Source organism: Akebia trifoliata, chromosome 15 (genome assembly GCF_017979445.1).
Source record: "Akebia trifoliata isolate Shusen 1 chromosome 15, ASM1797944v1, whole genome shotgun sequence".
In the NCBI taxonomy this organism is placed as follows: Eukaryota; Viridiplantae; Streptophyta; class Magnoliopsida; order Ranunculales; family Lardizabalaceae; genus Akebia; species Akebia trifoliata.
Window position 1 is genome coordinate 8,091,787 of NC_141389.1, and position 20,840 is coordinate 8,112,626.

Genomic DNA, 20,840 nt, shown 5'->3' on the forward strand with positions numbered 1-20,840 from the left:
GGAGGCATACAGGATTTGGATTCATCGCAGAGTGTCGGCGCCGATAAACTCCCATCAGGAGAAATCTGACCCCCTTCCCCTGCTCCCACCTACATATATGAGAGATTTTCAAAAGTGAACGTCTTTCTTAGCAGAGACAATTGGAAAGACGATTGAACCTTAAATTGTATTATATTTTTCGTTACTTCATCAAGAAGAAATTTTAATCGCCACCCATGGACATGGGCAATTTTACCAAGTCACGTAAATCTGGTATCTTGTGTGATCTGTTCTTCTTTATTTCTCTTTTGCATATTTCTTGGTGTCTTAATTGTCTGGAACGTAGGTTATTTGAGTGCTCACACAACATACATTAACTTCGACAGACAAGATAATTAATAACCCTCCATCAGTTCCATTGATCAAATAGAATTTGTTAACTTATGAATCATTTTCTTATAGGAGGTTGGTTTTGTCTCTACCAAGTTTTAATCCAATTTCTTGTGTGCAGAACCATGTGGAACCTACACTGTTATACATTATGTGAAAATCATCGGAAAATTTGACAAGAGGATTCGACGGGACAAAGCCCACAAATTTTAGAAACTGAATTTTGACGGCCAAGGGCTGTTAAAAGTTTTTATGATCCCCAGATTCTACGGCTTAGAGCCATTGAATTTCTCCCATTCCCCATTAGTTTGACAGTTTAGGACCATCAAAAATAAAAATTCAACGCCTTAGTCCATCAAATTTTATGAAATTTGACAACCTTGGGCAGTCAAATATGGGTTTTTTCACATTCTAATATTGAGAGAGCCCAAAGGATAGCTAAATTCAGGAATAACAGTAAATCACACTGATGGGCTACAGCCATATCCTCCTAACCAGAAATGTCAGTGGACAATCCAATACCCAACAACAAAGTTCATCGCTTTCTCCTTTAATTACCTGTCAACTGCATCATATGGTGATGATCATCTATGGATCTGCAAATCAGACTCAATCCCACTGAGATGCTACAATATTCAGTCGAGTAATAATGGAATTTCGACAAAAATCTCAAGTCAATGGGCTCAAGAGCATATCTTGAGTTCAACAGCGGGAACTATATGTACTAAGTCGAGAGGATGGGAGCTCAGTTACTCTACAGGTAAGCTAAATTTAAACTCAATTTCAGTTTTCTCGAGATACTTAGTGTGTGTTTCGTAACACTTCTGAAGTCTGAATGGAAGTGGTCCACCTGTAAAATTTGGACTTCACAAGCCTCATTTCCGTTTGTTTCGTTTCAGATTTCAGACTCCAGAACCAAAATTCCGAAGTTTTGAACCAGCGATGGGGGGACGGTGGATGAAACTTCTAAAGTCTGATTTCTATTTTCCAGACTTTGGATGTTACCAAACATAGTGGATTTCCAAATAATTTTAGGACTCTATAACAGGAAAGAAGATGTTTATGATCGCAATGGGATGATTGAATTTGCTCCCCCTGATGGCTTTTCTTACGTAGAAGGGCTTAGTTGTCAATGGGTCCTGGACCTTGTGTGTCTTTGAGATTTACACACATCAACACTTCAAAGACTTGGAATTCCTCTCTATATAGAGTGACAATGGAAAAGTTAAAAATGTGGTCTCCAAGATCAGGAACTACTCAGGAATCTTTTTGTGAGACAAAATCCCTCACATAAACTTAATAGGCGAGGTTATAATCATATTTGCAACCCATACAGACAATAGTTAGTAGTAAAATAGATTGGGAAGTTTACTATACATATGGGGGAAATATGAACCTGGTTGTCTTTAACAATCATATTCAGCTCATCAGTACATAGTAAAGGAATTGCATACATAGACTTCAATAAGATTATTTATTATCCTAAATGATAGATAACAAAGAGGACAGCACAATAACTCAACTTTCACCCAATAAGTTAGTTACCTTGGGGAAAGACTGTGAAGTAGGTTTGAATGCCAGCTAAGATGATAATATAAGTTGCGGCAAAGAAGGCGATAGCAGTCCAGGGGCTACTGAAATGAGTGTGGAAAAATTCACGGATGATTACCCTCATTTTGTTTTTGTAATATGAATGAATGCCTCTTCTAACTTCTATATAGGTACGAAGATCATCCAGCAATCCCATTCCCAACTCGTTGAAGAGATCGGCCACTTCATCGTCGTTATGAAGGCAGTTGATGATTATTCCTTTAGACCGCAACTCCTTCACATCGTCAGCATGATCAATCAAAGTATCCAAGAAACATACGTAGGCAGTGACTTTATACTCAAGGGAGGCATCTGGGCACATCTCATAGGCAATCAAGTTGAGAAACTTGGCTTTGGTAAAGTCGTCAATGATCATTTGAGGAAGTGTCAACTTTTTACAAACAACCATGTGAGATTCAAATCTAACGTCCCTTAAGCAAGTTGTTCGGCTCGTCCTAAATTTAATTCCCACCGATTTAAGCTCCTTTATTGGAGGGTACGAAGGAAAATTGTCAGAGTCTGATTCAGGAGGGCTAGACACATGTTTGTTGACCAAACTAGAGTTGGGATGAGTGTCGAACGAAGCAAGGGCGCGACAAGTGCGATGAGTGCAGAACAAAGCAAGGGCGCGAGTGTAGAACAAAGCACGAGTGTCGAACGAGCTTTGTTTGGGACAAGTGTCGAGCGAGCTTCGTTCGGGAGGAGTGTCGAACGAGCTTCGTTCTGGAGGAGTGTCGAACGAGCTTCGTTTGGGAGGAGTGTCGAACGAAGCAAGTTTGGGACGACTGTCGAACGAGCTTCGCCTGGGAGGACTGTTGAACAAACTAGCAATGGTGGGACAAGTGATGAACAAACTAGCAATGGTGGGACAAGTGTTGAACAAACTAGAGCTGGGACGAGTGTCGAGCAAACTAGAGCTGGGACGAGTGTCGTTACTTTCAAGGGTGAGATGAGGGTCAAACATAGACATCGCTTGCCCATTGGAAGTATGACTAGGATCAGAGTTTGATTCAGGAGGACTAGAGGTCAGCAATTTGGTCCGAAGCAGGTCGAGGAGATGATGTGGTCCTTCACAAACAGAGGACATCCCCCCAGAATGATTGCCAGTGGGATTAATATGCTGGTTGACAAATTCAGTAATTTTTTTTACTCCTTTATGCCCACGGCGACTCAATTCAAGGAGAAACATATATGGGAGTTGGTTCTCAAGTAAGAGCAAGTCTCTCACTATGGAAAATGTAGTATAACCGCTTGGCATCAAGTTAAGTAGATGGCCACTCAATTAGATGTCGATGAAATGCAAAACAAAGCAACCATCTATGAACATCATGCGAGAGAACTTTTCATCGCCAAACTTAGTAGTGGAGCCATCGGCATAGAACTCTCTGCACTTAGCAGCCACATCTGAAACACTGTCGTAAAAGCCATTAATATCTACACCACAAGATTTGAAAAAATGTCGAGTGAACTGAGTTAATATTCTCCATCATCTGGTACTTGGGGTCTCCATGGTGATAAGGACCAATTGACACTATCTCAGGAATAAAGCATTTCTTGTAGGCTTCAATCTCTGTTCGTCTTTTGTTTCGTCCATTATATTAGACAACCACTGCTCAGTAGTATCTCCTGGAAGGCTAGCTGCTGCTGTGATCTCACTACCAACAAAAACACAAATTAGCAGAGGAGGTTGAATTAAGAAGAGTTTTGTTCCTTCACTCTTCTTTTCCAAATTTAACTAATGATAAATTGTCTCACTAAACATAAGCTCTTGACGTGGCATGTGCACAGAACCATACATCTTTTTCTTCGTTCCTCATGTATCACGCAGAAAAATATCTATGATTTTGTGCACTGCCACGTCAAGAGCGTTAATCAGTCGCAGTTTATGGTCACTCTAGAAATTTAAAAGAGTCGGCTCTTTTTTCAGACAGTCTTTGTATGCTTCCATCACAGAACCATAGATCTTTTGCTTTGGGATACACAAGAAAAAGATTTATGGTTCTATAACTGCCAGGACGAGTGGCAGATTATCATTAGTCAATTTAAAAAGGGAAAAAACTTCTGCAACTTTAAAAAATAGGATTAGCCACTTAGTAAGATTTCGAATCTTTATAAGGGATGTCAGTCCCACATGATTTATTATAATGGAAATACAACACCATAACCGTCTAGATTTCATGAAAAAACTCATATTCAAAAAGAAAAAAGAATTAAATAATAATAATAATAATACTAGTAATAATCTTTTTTGAACTTGATCCAAGGTGTTTAACATGAATGGTCACTAAGCTTTGAAACTTAAAATTCAAATTCAAGTTCAACCATGAAAAATAATCTTTCTAAAACAAAACAAAATCAAAGTTCATAGAAGTTTTGTTCTCTACATCCTTGTGGCATCGAATCATGTTTTTGGATGTCACATGGAGATGCGGACAAAAAACTTTACCTACTAACTAAGAAAAGATGAACAAGATCTGATGCAACAGGGATGGAGACATGACAAAATACTATGAACTTTGAAAAAAAAAATTAAATTATTTTTCATCGTTGAATTTTAATTTTAAATCAGGGAGTTCAGTGGTTATCCATCTTCAACACCTTGGATCAAGCCCAATTTTTTTATTTTTTATTTTTTAATTTGAGTTGTCCATGAAATCTATTCCTATTTCAATCTTTCATCCAACATTAGTATCCTGAAATGTATTATTGGAAAGGAATTTTGAAGAAAAACAGAATATGATGATTTAACTTTTAGATTTGAAGAATGATAGTGAACCTTATAGATCTGTCCACTGTCTGTTTGATTCATGATGTATTGGAGCTTTCCACTAAAGAAAATCACTCTCTCCTCCATTTCTTTCTTTTAAAAAACAAATTGATTTTATGGAATTTTAAAGGTTTCGTTCATAAAATTTACTTAGTGGTGAACATCGACACTGGAATATATTATACTTCGAGGCTCAACATTACCTATCGTCGAACCTCGACGAATAAGAATATCAGAAGGTTCTGTACGTGAAAAATGGTCTACAGCATCGAACCTCAACGATAGGTAACATTGATTCTCTACAGTATAATACATTCCAAAGTTGAAGTTTGACACTAGTTAAATTTTATGAACAAAAGCTTAAAAACTTTGCAAAATCAAATTTTTTTATTATCATTTTCGGTTTGTAAAACTATTGAGGAGAAATATATTATAAGAATATATAAATGATTTTAAAAAATTGAAAGAAATAGAAGAAAAAGTGATAACGTTTGGTGGAAAGCTCTAATAGATCAAGGATATCTAACACAAGAGTGGGTAGATCTACAAGGTTCACTATTGTTCCTCGAATTGAGAGCCTAGTAGGTGAGCCCAATGACCTTTTAGTAGAGAAAATAAATTTCTCTCTATTTCAATGGAATGAGAGGTTAGGGAGGGAGGAAATTATAATTTAGAAGAATATTTTTCATGGTTTTATTTAAAAAAATTGTAGGTGGGGGCATTTATGTACAAAAAAAAAAAAAAAATGAGTTCCTATTTTGAGTACTAAAAAAAAGTGTGGCCATGTTTTGCCGTTGCCATAAACTTATGAAATTTTTATGCTAAAAGTCCTTGAATTAAGTAACCTTATTGTTAGAAAAAGTAATAATTATGGATACTTAAATATATTTTGATTAAAAACTAGATTAAATCTTGAGTTCCAATACGAGATAAGATGACTCGAATGAGTCAAATTGGTTTCTTTGTTTTCATAGATGAGACAAAGCATCAGATACACGGCTGAGTAGATTCTTCTAGGGATATACATCGTCTAGAGAATCCCCATAATCATCTTACCATTTCGACGTACACTTGAAGCTATGACTCAAATGAAGTTCAGGTTCGAGGCTTTCCGCTAAATCAATGCCTGAGATGGGAGGATATTCTCTAGGGATGCTCAAAGAACAAATAACAAGGAGAAAAACCTTGTGCATGAGGTGAGTTGTCAATGGGTATCTATTTATCTGGAATTGGAAACCCTGATTTTGGATCCCTTTTTGTTGGACTTGGAACTGAATTGATTCTAAATTAAAACCGATAAAAATAAATAATTCAATCATTTACGAAGAAATTTTTTTCTATGATTTTGTTTTAGGCCTATAACTTGGGTGGTTTAACCCGAACTCAACCTGGGCTCAACCCGATTGATGGGTGAGCCTAGATTGGATTATATGAAAAATGAGTTGAGCCTGGGCTAGGAAATCTCAACCTGAATTGAATTCGGGTTGAGGCTCCGGGCAACTCTAGTCAACCCGAACTCGATGCTATAAATTTACATATAAATATTTTATTTATTTATCAAAAAATTATTAATTTTCTCTTCTTAAATATATTTGTAAAACTAAGAGAAAAAATTATGACATAAAAATTTGTGGATCTGGAGGTTTTGTGCAAATTTATTTTTTATATTGTATTTCTTTTTTAAGATATAAAACAAAATTTATGTATTGATGAAATTGAAATAGACTTTCTCAATGAGCCCAACTTGTCCAACCCGCCCAAAATTATCTAAGTTGAGCTAACTGTGCTCAACCTGATTTTAGAAGCTCAATTTAGGGTTGAGCTTGGGTAAATGAGCGCTAACCCAATGGTCAGATTGAGTTGAACTCGGGTTGAGGGTTCTACAACTTGTATTGAACCTGGCTTGACCCTCCAACCTGCCCAGGTTGCAGTCATATTTTGTTCCTACCCCATAAGTTTGAGAATTGAAACCAGAACTAACAATAACCAAAACCAATAAAATTGACCAATTTTGATTCCAATTCTTTTAGGAATCCAACTAAAACCAACCCGTTGACATCCCTAGCTTGACATTAAAATAAGTTCACAAGGAAAATGACTTACCAAGCTTCAGATCCAGATCCACACCCGTTTGTGTTTGAGTCTGGGCTGCCTACATTTAAATTCTCCATTGCTCTGTTTGTTTTTACTGTGGGAAGGCGCTGAATGTGCCAAAAATGTTGGTCGGGCGTAGCAAGCGTGTTTGGCTTGCCAAGTTGAAAGCTGACAGTCGATCAAATGCCATATTTTGTTGCTGAATCAATCGATCAATAAAAGTTGAACGAATCCCTCTGCTACACAACACCTCTCGCTCTCTATCACTCTCACCATGTGTAAGAAGAGAAGGTGACACTGGATCTCATCTAAATCCATTCAATAGATCTTCAAAAACATGAATTTCGAGAAACTTATAGAGAAGTAGAAGAAGAAGAAAGAGAGATAATTGGTTTGTTTGTCTATAGTATGTAAGCTTTTGAATGCAGTATAGCTGTAAAGCAATTTTCCTTTTGTTTGGTGGATGTACCAAAGGTTGATCGGATCCTTATACGTCTCAAGTGCACTAAATTGATCCTATGCCAAGCTTCAACGGTACTTAGTTTCTTTTAAGCTAAATCACACCTATCAGTCATGTTTCATCCCATATGATCTCCATGATCACTACAAGGCTAAGAATCCAATTATTTTTCTTAGTCTATAGAAAAAATAAACTAGAAATATATTTCCAAGCATTCAAGGGAATTATTTTCTTGAGGACTGTCCAAAAAAAGTATATTTGCTTCTCACGTCATTGCAAGTCGAAGTTGTGTGTTGGCAAATCCTTGAAGCTTACATACTTGCAATTTGCTTCTCACATGATTATAAGTTGAAGTTGTGCGATGCCAATTCCTCGAAGCTTATATGCTCACAATTGGTCATGCAAATTCAGCACCAAAAAAAAAAATAATAATAATCAAGCCTTAAAAACAAAAGAAGTACATCTCAACTTTCACCATATTCACCATAAATTAATCTTCACAATCTCTAATAATCATTAGGACTTTGTATTTCTAAATTAAGCAAATTCTCATATTCCATAACATGATACTTGTTACAGTTTAATTAAATTTCCTACATTAATAGCAGTAATACATAACATACTCTTATAGGAGATGATGCTGTGTATATAAGTTAATTTTTTTTTCTTCCGTATCTTAATTTAAAAAAATAATAATAAAATAATTGAAAAATTTTTTGCATCACAAAATTAAATCAAATACAAGAAATTATTTTCCTACGCTGTCAAACGATTCGTGAAGAACGATGAAGACAAACTTTAGAGGACCCAAATCTTGTTGGAAACGAAGAGGAAGAGGAGCAAGTGCACACAATTGAATGGATCAAACTACATTTGCTCAAAGGCAGATCACGGTCATTCTGAAACTCAACCACAACTCTTAAAAGAGAGAGAGAGAGAGAGAGAGAGAGAGAAGTGCACACATGAAGTTACCTTTTATTACAACCACAACTCAGAAAGCTTTCTGAACTTCTTCATCTACAAGTAAAATGTAAAACTTAGAGATTGTTACTGGTAACTACAATACCACACAACATTAAATCCCTAATACAAAGTGCAGTACCTTGGCATTTCGTTGCTCCTTTGATTTGTCAAGAGGAACGACAATACCATCTTCAAGTGACTGAAACTCCGAAGAATCCGGCACCGTTGTACCAGATTATAATTCATTTCAGAAGTGAAAAGGAAAGAAAAGGGTACAAATACAAATCTTAAAAAACTAAAATAATTTAGAGGTTTAGACATGAGACTTCAATAACTCTCAGCATTAGTCTTACATGGATTTCAATCCTTCTACATGCATTCAATCAGCCCACAATTCATTGAAAGCATGATAAGTCCAAAATTCCCTCTGGTTTTTTACTTGAAATTCTGATTCTCAAAACTGTAAATATCTTACTTCTCATTTAACAATCCCGAATTTGCATATTCAGGTGCCACATACCTGAGATACACATAAGAGACTTCAAAAACAGCGTAGGCCTGTCCCCTATAGCTTCCACTTCAACTCCAAAATCCTTTTCAATAGAAAACCTAAGAAGATCTGTATAAAATGAAACACAAATACTCAACTCCTCCACAAGTGCAGAAGAACCATAAAAATAAACTACAAAATTTACATAAAAAAGAACTAAGAAAAAAGAGACAAAAAAAGACGCATACCTCACCACCATTAAAGCCACACTCATAGCATGGTTTCAGACTAATTGCACATTGAAGGTAAGATGTCCAGTGAGAAAATCCCTCTTAATCATCTCAACATCACCTTGGTAAAACTGTTTAAATAAAAAATTGTACCTCAAGCGTATTTCTTAAGAATGGCTCTTCATTGAAATAATCTCTGCAGACAAAGACAAATGGTAACTTGTATGCTAGAGCTTTACTGACTATGCCATACCCAATTTTTCCAGAAATGAATTTCATGGTAAAGTATCAAAACACTTTAAAAAAATTTCTACTCTTAACAACAATCTCATTACAGTACCTAACATGCAGTCGGATGTTGCTATCAAAACATGAAATAAAAAAAAATTAAAACATAAAAACTAATTTTCATACAAAAAGTTGTATGGAGTAACAGAGACTGATATAACAATTTCAAGGTATACTGGAATTCAGAACATGAAATAAAATAAAAAAATAAAAAAATAAAAACTAATTAAGGGTTGATTTCTTACCATTGAAACAATGAAGAAGCCGAAATTTCGAAACAATAACTCTAGATTTTAGATGTTCAAATCGATCTTAATCGCAGATTTGACTTTGTTGAAGAGGAAGACGCTGTCAAATGATTCGTGAAGAACGATGAAGACAAATTTTAGAGGACCAAAATCTTGTTGGAAACGAAGAGGAAGAGGAGCAGATTGAATTTGTCATTGTCGTTGTTCGTTAGTAGAGATAAGAGAGAAGAGGAATGAGGAAGAAGACGTAGTTGAGAGGTTTATCTATTTTTGTAAATGATGAGTTCTTATTTGAGAAGAGGAAAAAGATGAAGTTGAGAAGAGGAACGAGGAAGAAGACGATCTCTGCAATCTGTCGATTTATTTTTGTCGAAGAGGGAGGTGATTCTAATTTCCAAAACTTCATTTGTTTACACCGATTGTAAACACAAGTTAGATCTGGACCGCAGATCTTTGCTAAATCGGACAACCTCTACAGTTTGTAGAGATGTAAGTGGGTTTGTTTGTCTTTCGAAAGCAACCCCACATATATATATATACACGGTAGCGTTCTTTTGACAAAATCATAGCCAACATTTTAGACAAAGTTTTGTCTTATATGGCTAAAAAGTTTTGAAATGGAATGATTTTTTGTGAGGATGATCTCTATAGTCAGTAGATCATCCTCACAAAAAATCAGTCAATTTTGAAACTTCTAACCCCATGAAAAGTGATTACAAACTAACGGTAAAAATTGACAGTTCACGATTCTTCTTCTTATAAACTAGGGTTAGAAATTTCAGAATTTACTGATTTTTTGTGACAATGATTTTCTCATCATAGGGATCATCCTCACAAAAAATCAGCCCATTTCAAAAATTTTAACCCATTTAAGACAAAATGCTTTGTCTAGAATGTTGGCTAGGATTATATATATATATATATATATATATATATATATAAATTTTTAATTTTACCTTTTAGAGGTAAATATAAAATGACCTAAAGGGCTAAATCTCCCTTCATCGATATCTAGCTAAAATCTCCTGATGTTTCTCCCAAAAAGTCATGGTCATCTTCTATTTTAATTTGTTTTTGTGCGTTGAGAGGTGAATACAAAACTACCTAAATCCCTATTCATGGATTGCTAACCTAAATATCTTGATATAATTTAATTTTTTAATTTTTAATTTTTTTTTAGAGAATAATTTAAAATGACCTAAATGGCTAAATGCCTCTTCATCGATCTCTAGTCGAAATCTCATGATATTTCTCCAAAAAAATCGTCGCCATCTTAATTCTTTATAATTTTTAATTTTTAATATTATTTTTTGTGCATTAAGAGATTAATATAGAATTATACCTATTTCCCTCTTCATGGATTTATAGCCTAAATCTCCTGATATATATATATATATATTTATTTATTTTATTTTAATTTTTAATTTTATTTTTGAGATGTTAATATAAAATTACGCAAATTGCTAAATCCTTCTTCATCTTTCTCTAGCTAAAATCTCCTAATGTTTTTCCCCATAAATTGTCGTCCTCTTCTTCTATTTTAAATTTACATTTGTACATTGACAGATTAATATAAGAATAATTCACCAAAACGGTAGAGTTTTCGAAATTAATTCCGAAAACGGTACACTGTAGCAATTAATTCCGAAAACGGTAAATTTACCGTTTTCGGAATTAATATTTTTTACCAAAACGGTAAAAACAGTAAAATATATTTTTTTTATACCGAAAATACCCTTTTTTTGTTTTACATATATATTTACAATTTTAACCTTAAAAAAATGAAAATCCAACTAAAAAGATTCACTCTCTTTTGGTAATCCAACAATCATATGTATTTATAATTTTTTTTTACCGAAATCAATTTTATTTTTGTAATTTCAGTCAAAAAATAAAAAAGGGCATTTTCGGTATAAAAAAATACATTTTACTGTTTTTACCATTTTGGTAAAAAAAATTAATTCCAAAAACGGTAAATTTACCGTTTTCGGAATTAATTGCTACAGTGTACCGTTTTGGTAAATAAACGAAAAGTTGTGCATGTTTTGGTAAATCTGCCTTAATATAAAACAACTTAAATCCCTCATCATGAATTTCTTGCCAAAATCTTGTGATTTATACATATATTTTTTTAATTTTTAATTTTAATTTTAGTTTTGAGAGGTTAATATAAGTTGACATGTCATTTTTAATTTCATGCCTGACATCTCCAGTTGTGTATCCCAAGAGAAAGAATCTATGGTTTTTTGCACGTGACATGTCGGTGAGTTTTGAGTCTGGCTGTCTGGTTGAGTTGAAAAATCACTAGTCTTTTTTTTTTTTGCTAACCGAGTGTTCGGACCAGCTTGCATGCACCACGACTAATCTCGGGGAGAACTATCAGAGCAACCCATCACCATGGTCCCCCAGTTAAATCATGAGAAAAACCCAAGAGAGGAATCGAACCTGTGACGTGCGCCTAACCCATACTTCACGTGCTCACCTTTACCACTTAGGCAACCCATGGGTGGGTAAGAACCTCCATCTCTCTCACGTCTCTATCTTCGTTTCCCCCTCTTAACCTTTCTTTCATATATGACAGTCAAAAAACAGTTAAGAGGGGAAAACGAAGATAGAGACGGGAGAGAGATGGAGGTTTTTCCTTTTTTTTTTTTTTTCTCTTCTTCCTCTTCTCCTGATTGGCCAAACTCTTCTTGCTTTTAGACCCTTTAATGAAAGGATAAACATAAAGTTGCCCTTTTTATTTGATCCACCTCTTTTCCTTAGAATAGGTATGGGTTTCTAAAACTCATTTTTTTATTTTCATCTTTTTTTTTTTTAAGAATCACGTGAGTCTAGGGGAGGGTGATCCTATGCTTCTTGTGACCCGCATGGTAATTTGATGACTTAGGCCTAATTTGTCTTTATTGGTGGTTTTTTGATCTCATTGGCCGAATGACAATTTTGATTGAAAATTAAAATTTAATCCGTTGATTGGTCTAGAATCCTTAATATGGTTTGCGAATTGGTTTAATTAATTGATTAGCTTGGAGTGTCAATTTTTAGAATTGATTGATCAATTTTAATACTATTGGCACTCTTATTTTGATTTAACATTCCATTTTCACATTGACGTGTACTAAGTAAAAATTTAAGGTTTAATCGATGAAGGTCCAATATCCAATTTTATTGTCTCATCATGGTCGATAGGACTCGTTCCATGACATAAAAATTATCATTTTATGTGATCGATTAGTATCATTCCACATGGCGGAAATCGTCATTTTATGTGAAATTTTTTTTGTTCTGGTAAACGTGGGGTGTCTGAGTTTTCTTGATATGTATGAATATTGTTGAAAGTTTATTTTAGTCACATTACCTAGGAATCGAGATTTCTAAGTAAAGTCGATGTCAAGGGATATTTTAATAATTTTTTCAATTCTTTGTAAACTTTTCCATTTTCATCGATTTTAGTCTCATTACATTCTGAGAGTAATAAAAATACTTTTGAGACATTTTAGAGGAGTGGAACTCATGAGGGATATTTTCATCATTTTGTCAATTTTTACGAACTTCGGAGCGAGTCTTATTTGTGTCCCGATGCGGTTATTTATAAGTCTCGAGTTCCCTTTTTTTAGTGTGGGGAGGTCTCTATGTTGTCAAAATTCTCGACGAACCTAAGCGTACTTACTTGAAATATCGGGTGTAGAGTGTGGTGATCCTGATTATGCGTAATTCCTTCATCGAGTGTACTAAGAAGGAAGAAGATGAAATAACGAAGATTGAGAAATAATTAAAGAAAATCGAGAAAATAGCTCTCAAAGGTTTTCGACTTTTCATATATTTTGTGCTTATCATTAGAAATTCACAGTAACTGGGTGATGGATTGTCAAATAAGACAGATGTAAAAATGGGGTGTATACACTTCTCGCTTTTGCATATTACATGATAAGCTCAATTTCACTAAAGGACAACTGTACTTGAGGGGGAATATTGAATGTTATCCTAGATGACTAGATTGTTGTGTGAATCTATAACAAGATAACCGTGCAAATCCTTTGAGGTTATCCATTATCCACAACAAAAATAAACATGTAAATCTCTCTATATAAGTGAGTGTATCTTTGGTTATATACACCTCTATAGACCTATTTTGCCTTCTAAAAAAAAAAAAAATTAACTTCGAATAAATGTCATAGATAGCAGCAATTTTGATCTATAATGAAGTGGGAAGATCTGCCTCTATAAATCTTATTTCTTGTATAGAGTGGAACTTCAATTGATTTTTTAATTTTGATAGATAAGGAACCTTACTATACATATCAAGTTTGTTGCCCAAAAAACATTGAAGTGGGACACACATTCTATTAAAAGATTAAATACCTATAAATACTCATATTTTTCAAATCAAATACATATTATATATTCTCTCTCAACATCAATTAACTCTTCTAACATCATTATTGTGCCCACACGGGGAATCCTATAACATAACCTTCTAGATTTCCCGATAAAACACAGTTTAAAAAAAAAAATATATATATATATATATATAGGTCAGGTTCAAGGACCATATATATGAGAAAACATATGTAAAAACTTTCGTTTTTAATAAAATTTTAAAATATGGGTTAGAAATTTTGGATTGAGCTGGTTTTTTGTGAGGATGATCTCTATGATGGGAAGATCATCCAAAAAAAAAAAAAAAATCAGCCCAATCTGAAACTTCTAACCCCATTAAAAGTAATTTAGAATGTGGACCGTCGATTTTTTATCAATTTTTATCATTAATTTGTAAATCACTTTTGATGGATTTAGAAGTTCTGATTGAGCTGATTTTTTGTGAGGATGATCTTTTTATCATAGTGACCATCCTTGCAAAAAATCAGCTCAATCCAAAACCTCTAACTTTTATTTTGAAAAACGAAAGTTTTTTCATATGTTTTCTCATATGGCCCTTGAACCGCCCCCTATATATATATATATATAATGGGTCACGTTCAATGGCAAACTTTTTAGCAAACTTTTTGGCAAAACATTTTTCAAAACTTGAGTTAGAACTTTTGGAATTAGCTGATTTTTGGTGAGGATGATCGCTACGGTGAGGAGATCGTCATCACCAAAAATCAGCCCATTCCAAAACTTCTAACCCCATCAAAAACAGTTTATAAAAAATGGATGGTCCACGATTTTTCAACTTGTAAACATGGGTTAGAAGTTTTGGAATGGGCTGATTTTAGGTGAGGATGATCTCCTCACCGTAGAGATCATCCTCACCAAAAATCAGCCCATTCCAAAACTTCTAACTCATGTTTTGAAAAATGTTTTGCCAAAAAGTTAGCCATTGAACACTACCCATATATAATAAACATTTTTTAGGTTTGACTCATTGTTTTAGGGCAGAATAGATGATAGGTATTTGATTTAATAAAGAGAGTTTACCATTGGCATCCTAACTTTTACTTATTACACCCTAACTTTTTAAATTATTTATCACACCCTAATTCAAGATTAAAGTACACCATTCAAACATTACATAAGTTTGATTAAAGTTATTACCTCAGCATTATAAAGAACAATGACACATTCAAATAACTTCAGCAAATGCTCAGAATTAGGATTAGGCTCATATAAAATTCTAAATCTAACAAATTGAAATCTAAACATAGAGAGAGAGAGAGAGAGAGAGAGAGAGAGAGAGAGAGAGAGAGAGAGAGAGAGAGTCTATTGGCACCCCACTGCTTTTCAATTATTAATTGAGTTTTTATTTTAACTTTAATATAGGTGGAATAAGTAAAAGTTGGAGTGCCAATAAGCAGCTTTCTATAGAAATCAGGGTCTTACAGGTATTTATTTAAATGTTAAAATGGTGTGGGTCCATTCCAAGATTTGCTATGTAAAAGCGCTTGAAGGGAGTTTGGTAATAAAAATGCAACAAGGCTGCTCCCTGCAAGTACATCTCTGTTAAATTTAGTGAAACTCTTTCCTTACTAACATATTAAGTTCTTTAGCTTTACTAAGGATTGTTTTGCTCAAATGGATTATCACATTAGAAATCCAACACCACAATCCTCTATGTTTCATCGAAAAACTCGCATGCAAAAAATAATTCAAAAAACAATTTCTTTTGAAATAGATCCAAGGTTTCTAAAATGGATGACTACGGAACTTCCCACATAACTCCCAAACTTAAAAATGAAATTGAACAGTGAAATATATATATTTTTTTTTTCAAAATTCATAGAATTTCACCCTCCACAACCCCAAAGCATCGGATCATGTTTTTGGATGCCAAGAGGTGAGCCCAAGGACCCTTAGTAGGCTAGGGGTGAAACCCTTACTTAGTAAAGCTAGGGGGCCTTTAAATTTTCAAAATTCCGTGGGAGCTATAGCTCTCACTGGGCCCTATGTAGCTCCGCCCCTGATTAGAAACTATTAACCATTGTTGTGCGCAATGTCAAAAGAAGTCTGTTTGGAACAGGTGGATTTAAAACATAGGGATTCACCAAAGAAAAATGCTAAACTAATTCCCTACAACATTGCACTGACATGGAAGTGTTCACAAAACAATAGAAAAGCACCTATATGATTCCGTGCACATCTTCGCATTAAGGGAGTGTTGTTGGAAGTTAATATAGAATAGCACTTCACCCAATTGTGGCAAGGTACTCAAATATTCATTGAAATGTTTTGACTCGCATCTTATATAAATGAGTCGAGATGAATACACACGGTCTTGGTACGCGGCTGATGTGGCAAGGGCACAGAACCACAGATGGTTTTCATCAGGAACCACGTCAGCCATGTACCCATCTGCATACCATGACCGCGTGCATTCATCACAACTCTTAGACAAATTGGAAAATTTCTCATTGTAAGTCTCCATCTACCTAGAGGATATTTTGGTTTTGTGGTGTGGGATGAATGGAAGAAAGTAGGTGCACTGAACCTTTCAAAAAAAAAACAAAAGTAGGCGGTCTATATTTCTTTGGGAAATCAGCATGAATGTCACCCAAATTTTCGGTATAATTTGGCTCCACAAATGCATCAGTAAGATAAGATTCTTTCATGATAAGCACTGGAAACGACATAATGACAGAAACCAAATTAGGAATGATTAATATTTAATTTCTACATCAGGTTCAACTGTATAACACACAACAACTGAATAATTTGTTCACTATAAGGGTTTCGTGGTCGATTAGTGTTTCTCAAGACTCGAGTTAGATTCATGAAGCGCGAAATGGAAATGGCGAGCCCATCTTATGTCAATAGGTAAGCCATTTCACTTAATATATATATACCCTAGTTTACAAATTGAAGAATCGTGGACCGTCCAATTTTTGTAAATCACTTTTGATGGAGTTAGAAGTTTTGGAATAGGCTGATTTTTGGTGAGGATGATCTCCTCATCATAGAGATCATCCTCACAAAAAATCAGCTCATTCCAAAGCTTCTAATCCATGTTTTGAAAAATGCTTGGCAAACTTTAGGGCTACTGAACCGCTCCCTATATATATATATATACTCTTTCCAAGTTTTTCCATTTTGAACCATGGTTTTAAAACTAATTTTGACGTCTCGTCTCGTCCATGAGGTAGTTTGAGTCATCTTGGATGAGCTTTCCGATACGTTTGAGATGTCTTGTTCTACAATGAGAAAAATGAATATGGATTTTAAATCTCGTCTGATACATTAACTTGTCCATCCATCTCGTTGTTGGGCGATACTGAGACGACTCAGGCAATACGTCTCGGTCTTGGACGAGTTTTGAAACCATGTTTTGAACTAAACGATGTGGGGTTATTTAGACCATAGTTTTAAAATTGGTTAAGTCCGCATCTCAAAATCTATTTGTAAGACTCTTGATTATTATCCCACAAATCTATAAAAAACCTTTGATTTTCCTACCAAACGTCCACCATCTCCAAATCAATTAACCCTTGATTTTTAATTTTTAATTTTTTATTATTTTCTTGCGTTGAGAGATTAATATAAAACTACCGATTGAAATCCCTATTCATGGATTTCTAGCCTAAATCTTTTGATATATATTTTTTTTTAAATTCTAATTTTATTTTTGAGAGATTAATATAAAATCACCTAAATGGCTGAATCCCTCTACATTGATCTCTAGTAAGAATCTCCTGATGTTTCTCCCCAAAAAATGTCGTTATCTTATTCTATTTTTAATTTCTTTTTGTGTGTTGAGAGACTAATAATATAAAACTACCAAAATCCCTCTCCATGGATTTCTAATCTAAATCTCATGATATGTTTTTTCTAATCTTATTTTTGAGAGGTTACTATAAAATGATCTAAATGGCTAAATCCCTCTTCATCAATATCTAGCCAAAATCTCCTGATGTTTATCCCAAAGCTCATTGCCATCTTTTTCTCTTTTGAATTTATTTTTTGTGCGTTGAGAGATTAATATTAAACTACCTAAATCTCTCTTCATGGACTTTAGGCTAAATCTATATATATGTATCTATATAATTTTTAATTTTATTTTTGAGAGGTAAATATAAAATGACCTAAATGGCTAACTCCCTCTTCTTCGATCTCTAGCCAAAATCTGTTGATGTTTCTCCCAAAAATCGTCCTCATCTTTTTCGATTTTAAATTTATCTTTGTGCATTGAGAAATTAATATAAAACTACCTAAATCCCTCTTTCTAGATTTCTAGCCTAAATCTCCTGATATGTTTTCTTTCTTCTTTTTTATTTTGAGAGGTTAATATAAAATGACCTAAATGGCTAAATCCCTCTTCATCAATCTATAGACAAAATATCCTGATGTTTCTCCCAAAAAATCGTGGTCATCTTCTTCTATTTTGAATTTACTTTTGTGTGTTGAAAGATTAATATAAAACTACCTAAATCACTAGCCTAAATCGACTGATATATATATGGGAGCGGTTCGGCAGCCCTAAAGTTTGCCAATCATTGTGCCAAACATTTTTTGTAAATCACTTTTGATGAGATTAGAAGTTTTGGAATAGGCTGATTTTTGGTGAGGATGATCTCCTCATCATAGAGATCATCCTCACAAAAAATCAGCTCATTTTAAAGCTTCTAATCCATGTTTTGAAAAATGTTTGGCACAATGTTTGACAAACTTTAGGGCTGCTGAGCCGCCCCCTATATATATATTTATATATTTTAATTTTACTTTTTAGAGGTAAATATAAAATGACCTAAAGGGCTAAATCTCTCTTCATCGATATCTAGCCAAAATCTCTTGATGTTTCTCCCAAAAAGTCATGGTCATCTTCTATTTTAATTTGTTTTTCTTCGTTGGGAGGTGAATACAAAACTACCTAAATCCCTATTCATGGATTTTTATCCTAAATCTCTTGCTATAATTTTATTTTTTATTTTTTTATTTTTTTTTTTGAGAGGATAATTTAAAATGACCTAAATGGCTAAATGCCTCTTCATCGATCTCTAGTCGAAATCTCATGATGTTTCTCCAAAAACATCGTCGCCATCTTATTCTATTAATTTTTGTTTTTTTTTTTTTTTGTGTTAAGAGATTAATATAAAATTATACCTATTTCCCTCTTCATAGATTTCTAGCCTATATATATATGGGTTGGGTTCCGTAGACACATAAAACTACTCATAAAGCTATAACGTTTTTGTCTTATATGGTTAAAAAGATTCGGAATAGGCTGATTTTTTGTGAAGATGATCTCTATGGTGAGGAGATCTTCCTTGCAACAAATCATCCCATTCCAAAACTTCTAACCCCATCAAAAGTGATTTACAAAAATAGGACGGTCTAAAATTTTTCAACTTGTAAACATGGGGCTAGAAGTTTCATAATAGGCTGATTTTTGGCAAGGATAATCTCCTCACCATAGAGATCATCCTCACAAAAAATCAGCCCATTTCAAACATTTTTACCCATATAAGACAAAACATGTTGTAGCTTTATGAGTAGCTTTATGTGTAGCTTTATGTGTATACGGATCCTAATCCTATATGTATATATGGAAAATGTTTCAGCATCAAACATTTTGGCAAAACATTTTTCGAAACATGGGTTAGAAGTTTTGGAATGGGCTGATTTTCGGTGAGGATGATCTCTACGGTGAGGAGATCATCCTCACCAAAAATCAGCCCATTCCAAAACTTCTAGCCCCATGTTTACAAGTTGAAAAATCGTGGACCGTCCAGTTTTTGTAAACCATTTTTGATGAATGGGCTGATTTTTGGTGATGATGATGATCTCCTCACCGTAGAGATCATCCTCTCCAAAAATCAGCCCATTCCAAAACTTCTAACCCATGTTTTGAAAAATGTTTGGTGTTGAACATTTCCCTATGATGCTGAACATCATCACCAAAACTTCTAGCCCCATGTTTACAAGTTGAAAAATCGTGGACCGTCTATTTTTTTGTAAACCATTTTTGATGGTGTTAGAAGTTTTGGAATGGGCTGATTTTTGGTGAGGATGGCCAAAATGTTTGGTGCTGAACGGGACCCTATATATATATATTCTTTTTGAGAGGTTAATATAAAATGACCAAAATGGCTAAATCCCCCTTTATCGATCTCTAATCAAAATCTCCGGATGCTTCTCCCCTAAAATCATTGCCATCTTCGTCTTTTTTAAATTTATTTTTGTGCGTTCAGAGATTAATATAAACTACCCTAAATCCCTCTTCATTAATTTTTGGCCTAAATCTCCTGATATATATCTTTTTTAATTTTTAATTTTATTTTTGAGATGTTAATATAAATTACCTAATTTGCTAAATCCCTCTTCATCGTTCTCTAGCCAAAATCTCCTAATGTTCTTCCCCATAAATTGTCGTCATCTTCTTCTATTTTAAATTTATTTTGTGCGTCGATTAATATAAAACTACTTAAATCCCTCTTCATAAATTATTGTCGAAATCTTGTGATATGTATGTTTTTTTTTTTTTTTTTTAAATTTTACTTTTGAAAGGTTAATATAAATTGACCTAAGTGGCTAAATTCTCTAGCCAAAAAATCTTGTGATGTTTCTCCCCAAAAAATTGTTGTCGTCCTCTCTTCTATTTAAATATATATTTTTTTCTTTTTTCTTTTTTTACATTGAGATATTAATATAAAACTACCTAAACCCCATCCCAACCCTTTAAACACAAAATCTAATGGTTGAGATTTATCATCAGGATAAGTATCTTCAATATTTGTGTTACTAAGATACAAATAAATCTCAACCATTTTTCAAAATATGGGTTAAAAGTTTGAGATTGAGCTGATCTTTTGAGTGGATGATCTCTATGATGAGAAGATCATCCTCATAAAAATCAGCCCAATCTAAAACTTCTCAATTCATCAAAAGTGGTTTACATATTATTGGTAAA

General features: G+C 34.0%; 1 protein-coding gene across 4 annotated transcripts; it reads right to left on the bottom strand.

Moving 5' to 3' along the window:
• Nucleotides 1-1,698: 1,698 nt before the first annotated feature.
• LOC147384194 (uncharacterized) lies at nucleotides 1,699-9,862 on the bottom strand. Of its 4 annotated transcripts, none has more exons than XM_086426728.1 (7): nucleotides 9,497-9,862; nucleotides 9,117-9,159; nucleotides 8,982-9,021; nucleotides 8,764-8,862; nucleotides 8,383-8,442; nucleotides 6,830-8,297; nucleotides 1,699-3,614 (listed from the first exon to the last, which is right to left on the bottom strand). In XM_086426728.1, exon 7 carries the CDS (start codon nucleotides 3,215-3,217, stop codon nucleotides 1,907-1,909), a length of 1,311 nt encoding a protein of 436 aa, XP_086282854.1. In that variant the 5' UTR covers nucleotides 3,218-3,614; nucleotides 6,830-8,297; nucleotides 8,383-8,442; nucleotides 8,764-8,862; nucleotides 8,982-9,021; nucleotides 9,117-9,159; nucleotides 9,497-9,862; the 3' UTR covers nucleotides 1,699-1,906. The 4 variants fall into 4 exon arrangements, with proteins under 4 accessions (XP_086282854.1, XP_086282852.1, XP_086282853.1 ...); XM_086426726.1 differs by having other exon boundaries at nucleotides 6,830-8,179; nucleotides 8,253-8,297; nucleotides 8,982-9,159; XM_086426727.1 differs by lacking the exon at nucleotides 9,497-9,862 and having other exon boundaries at nucleotides 9,117-9,228.
• Between the last annotated feature and the right edge of the window lie 10,978 nt (nucleotides 9,863-20,840).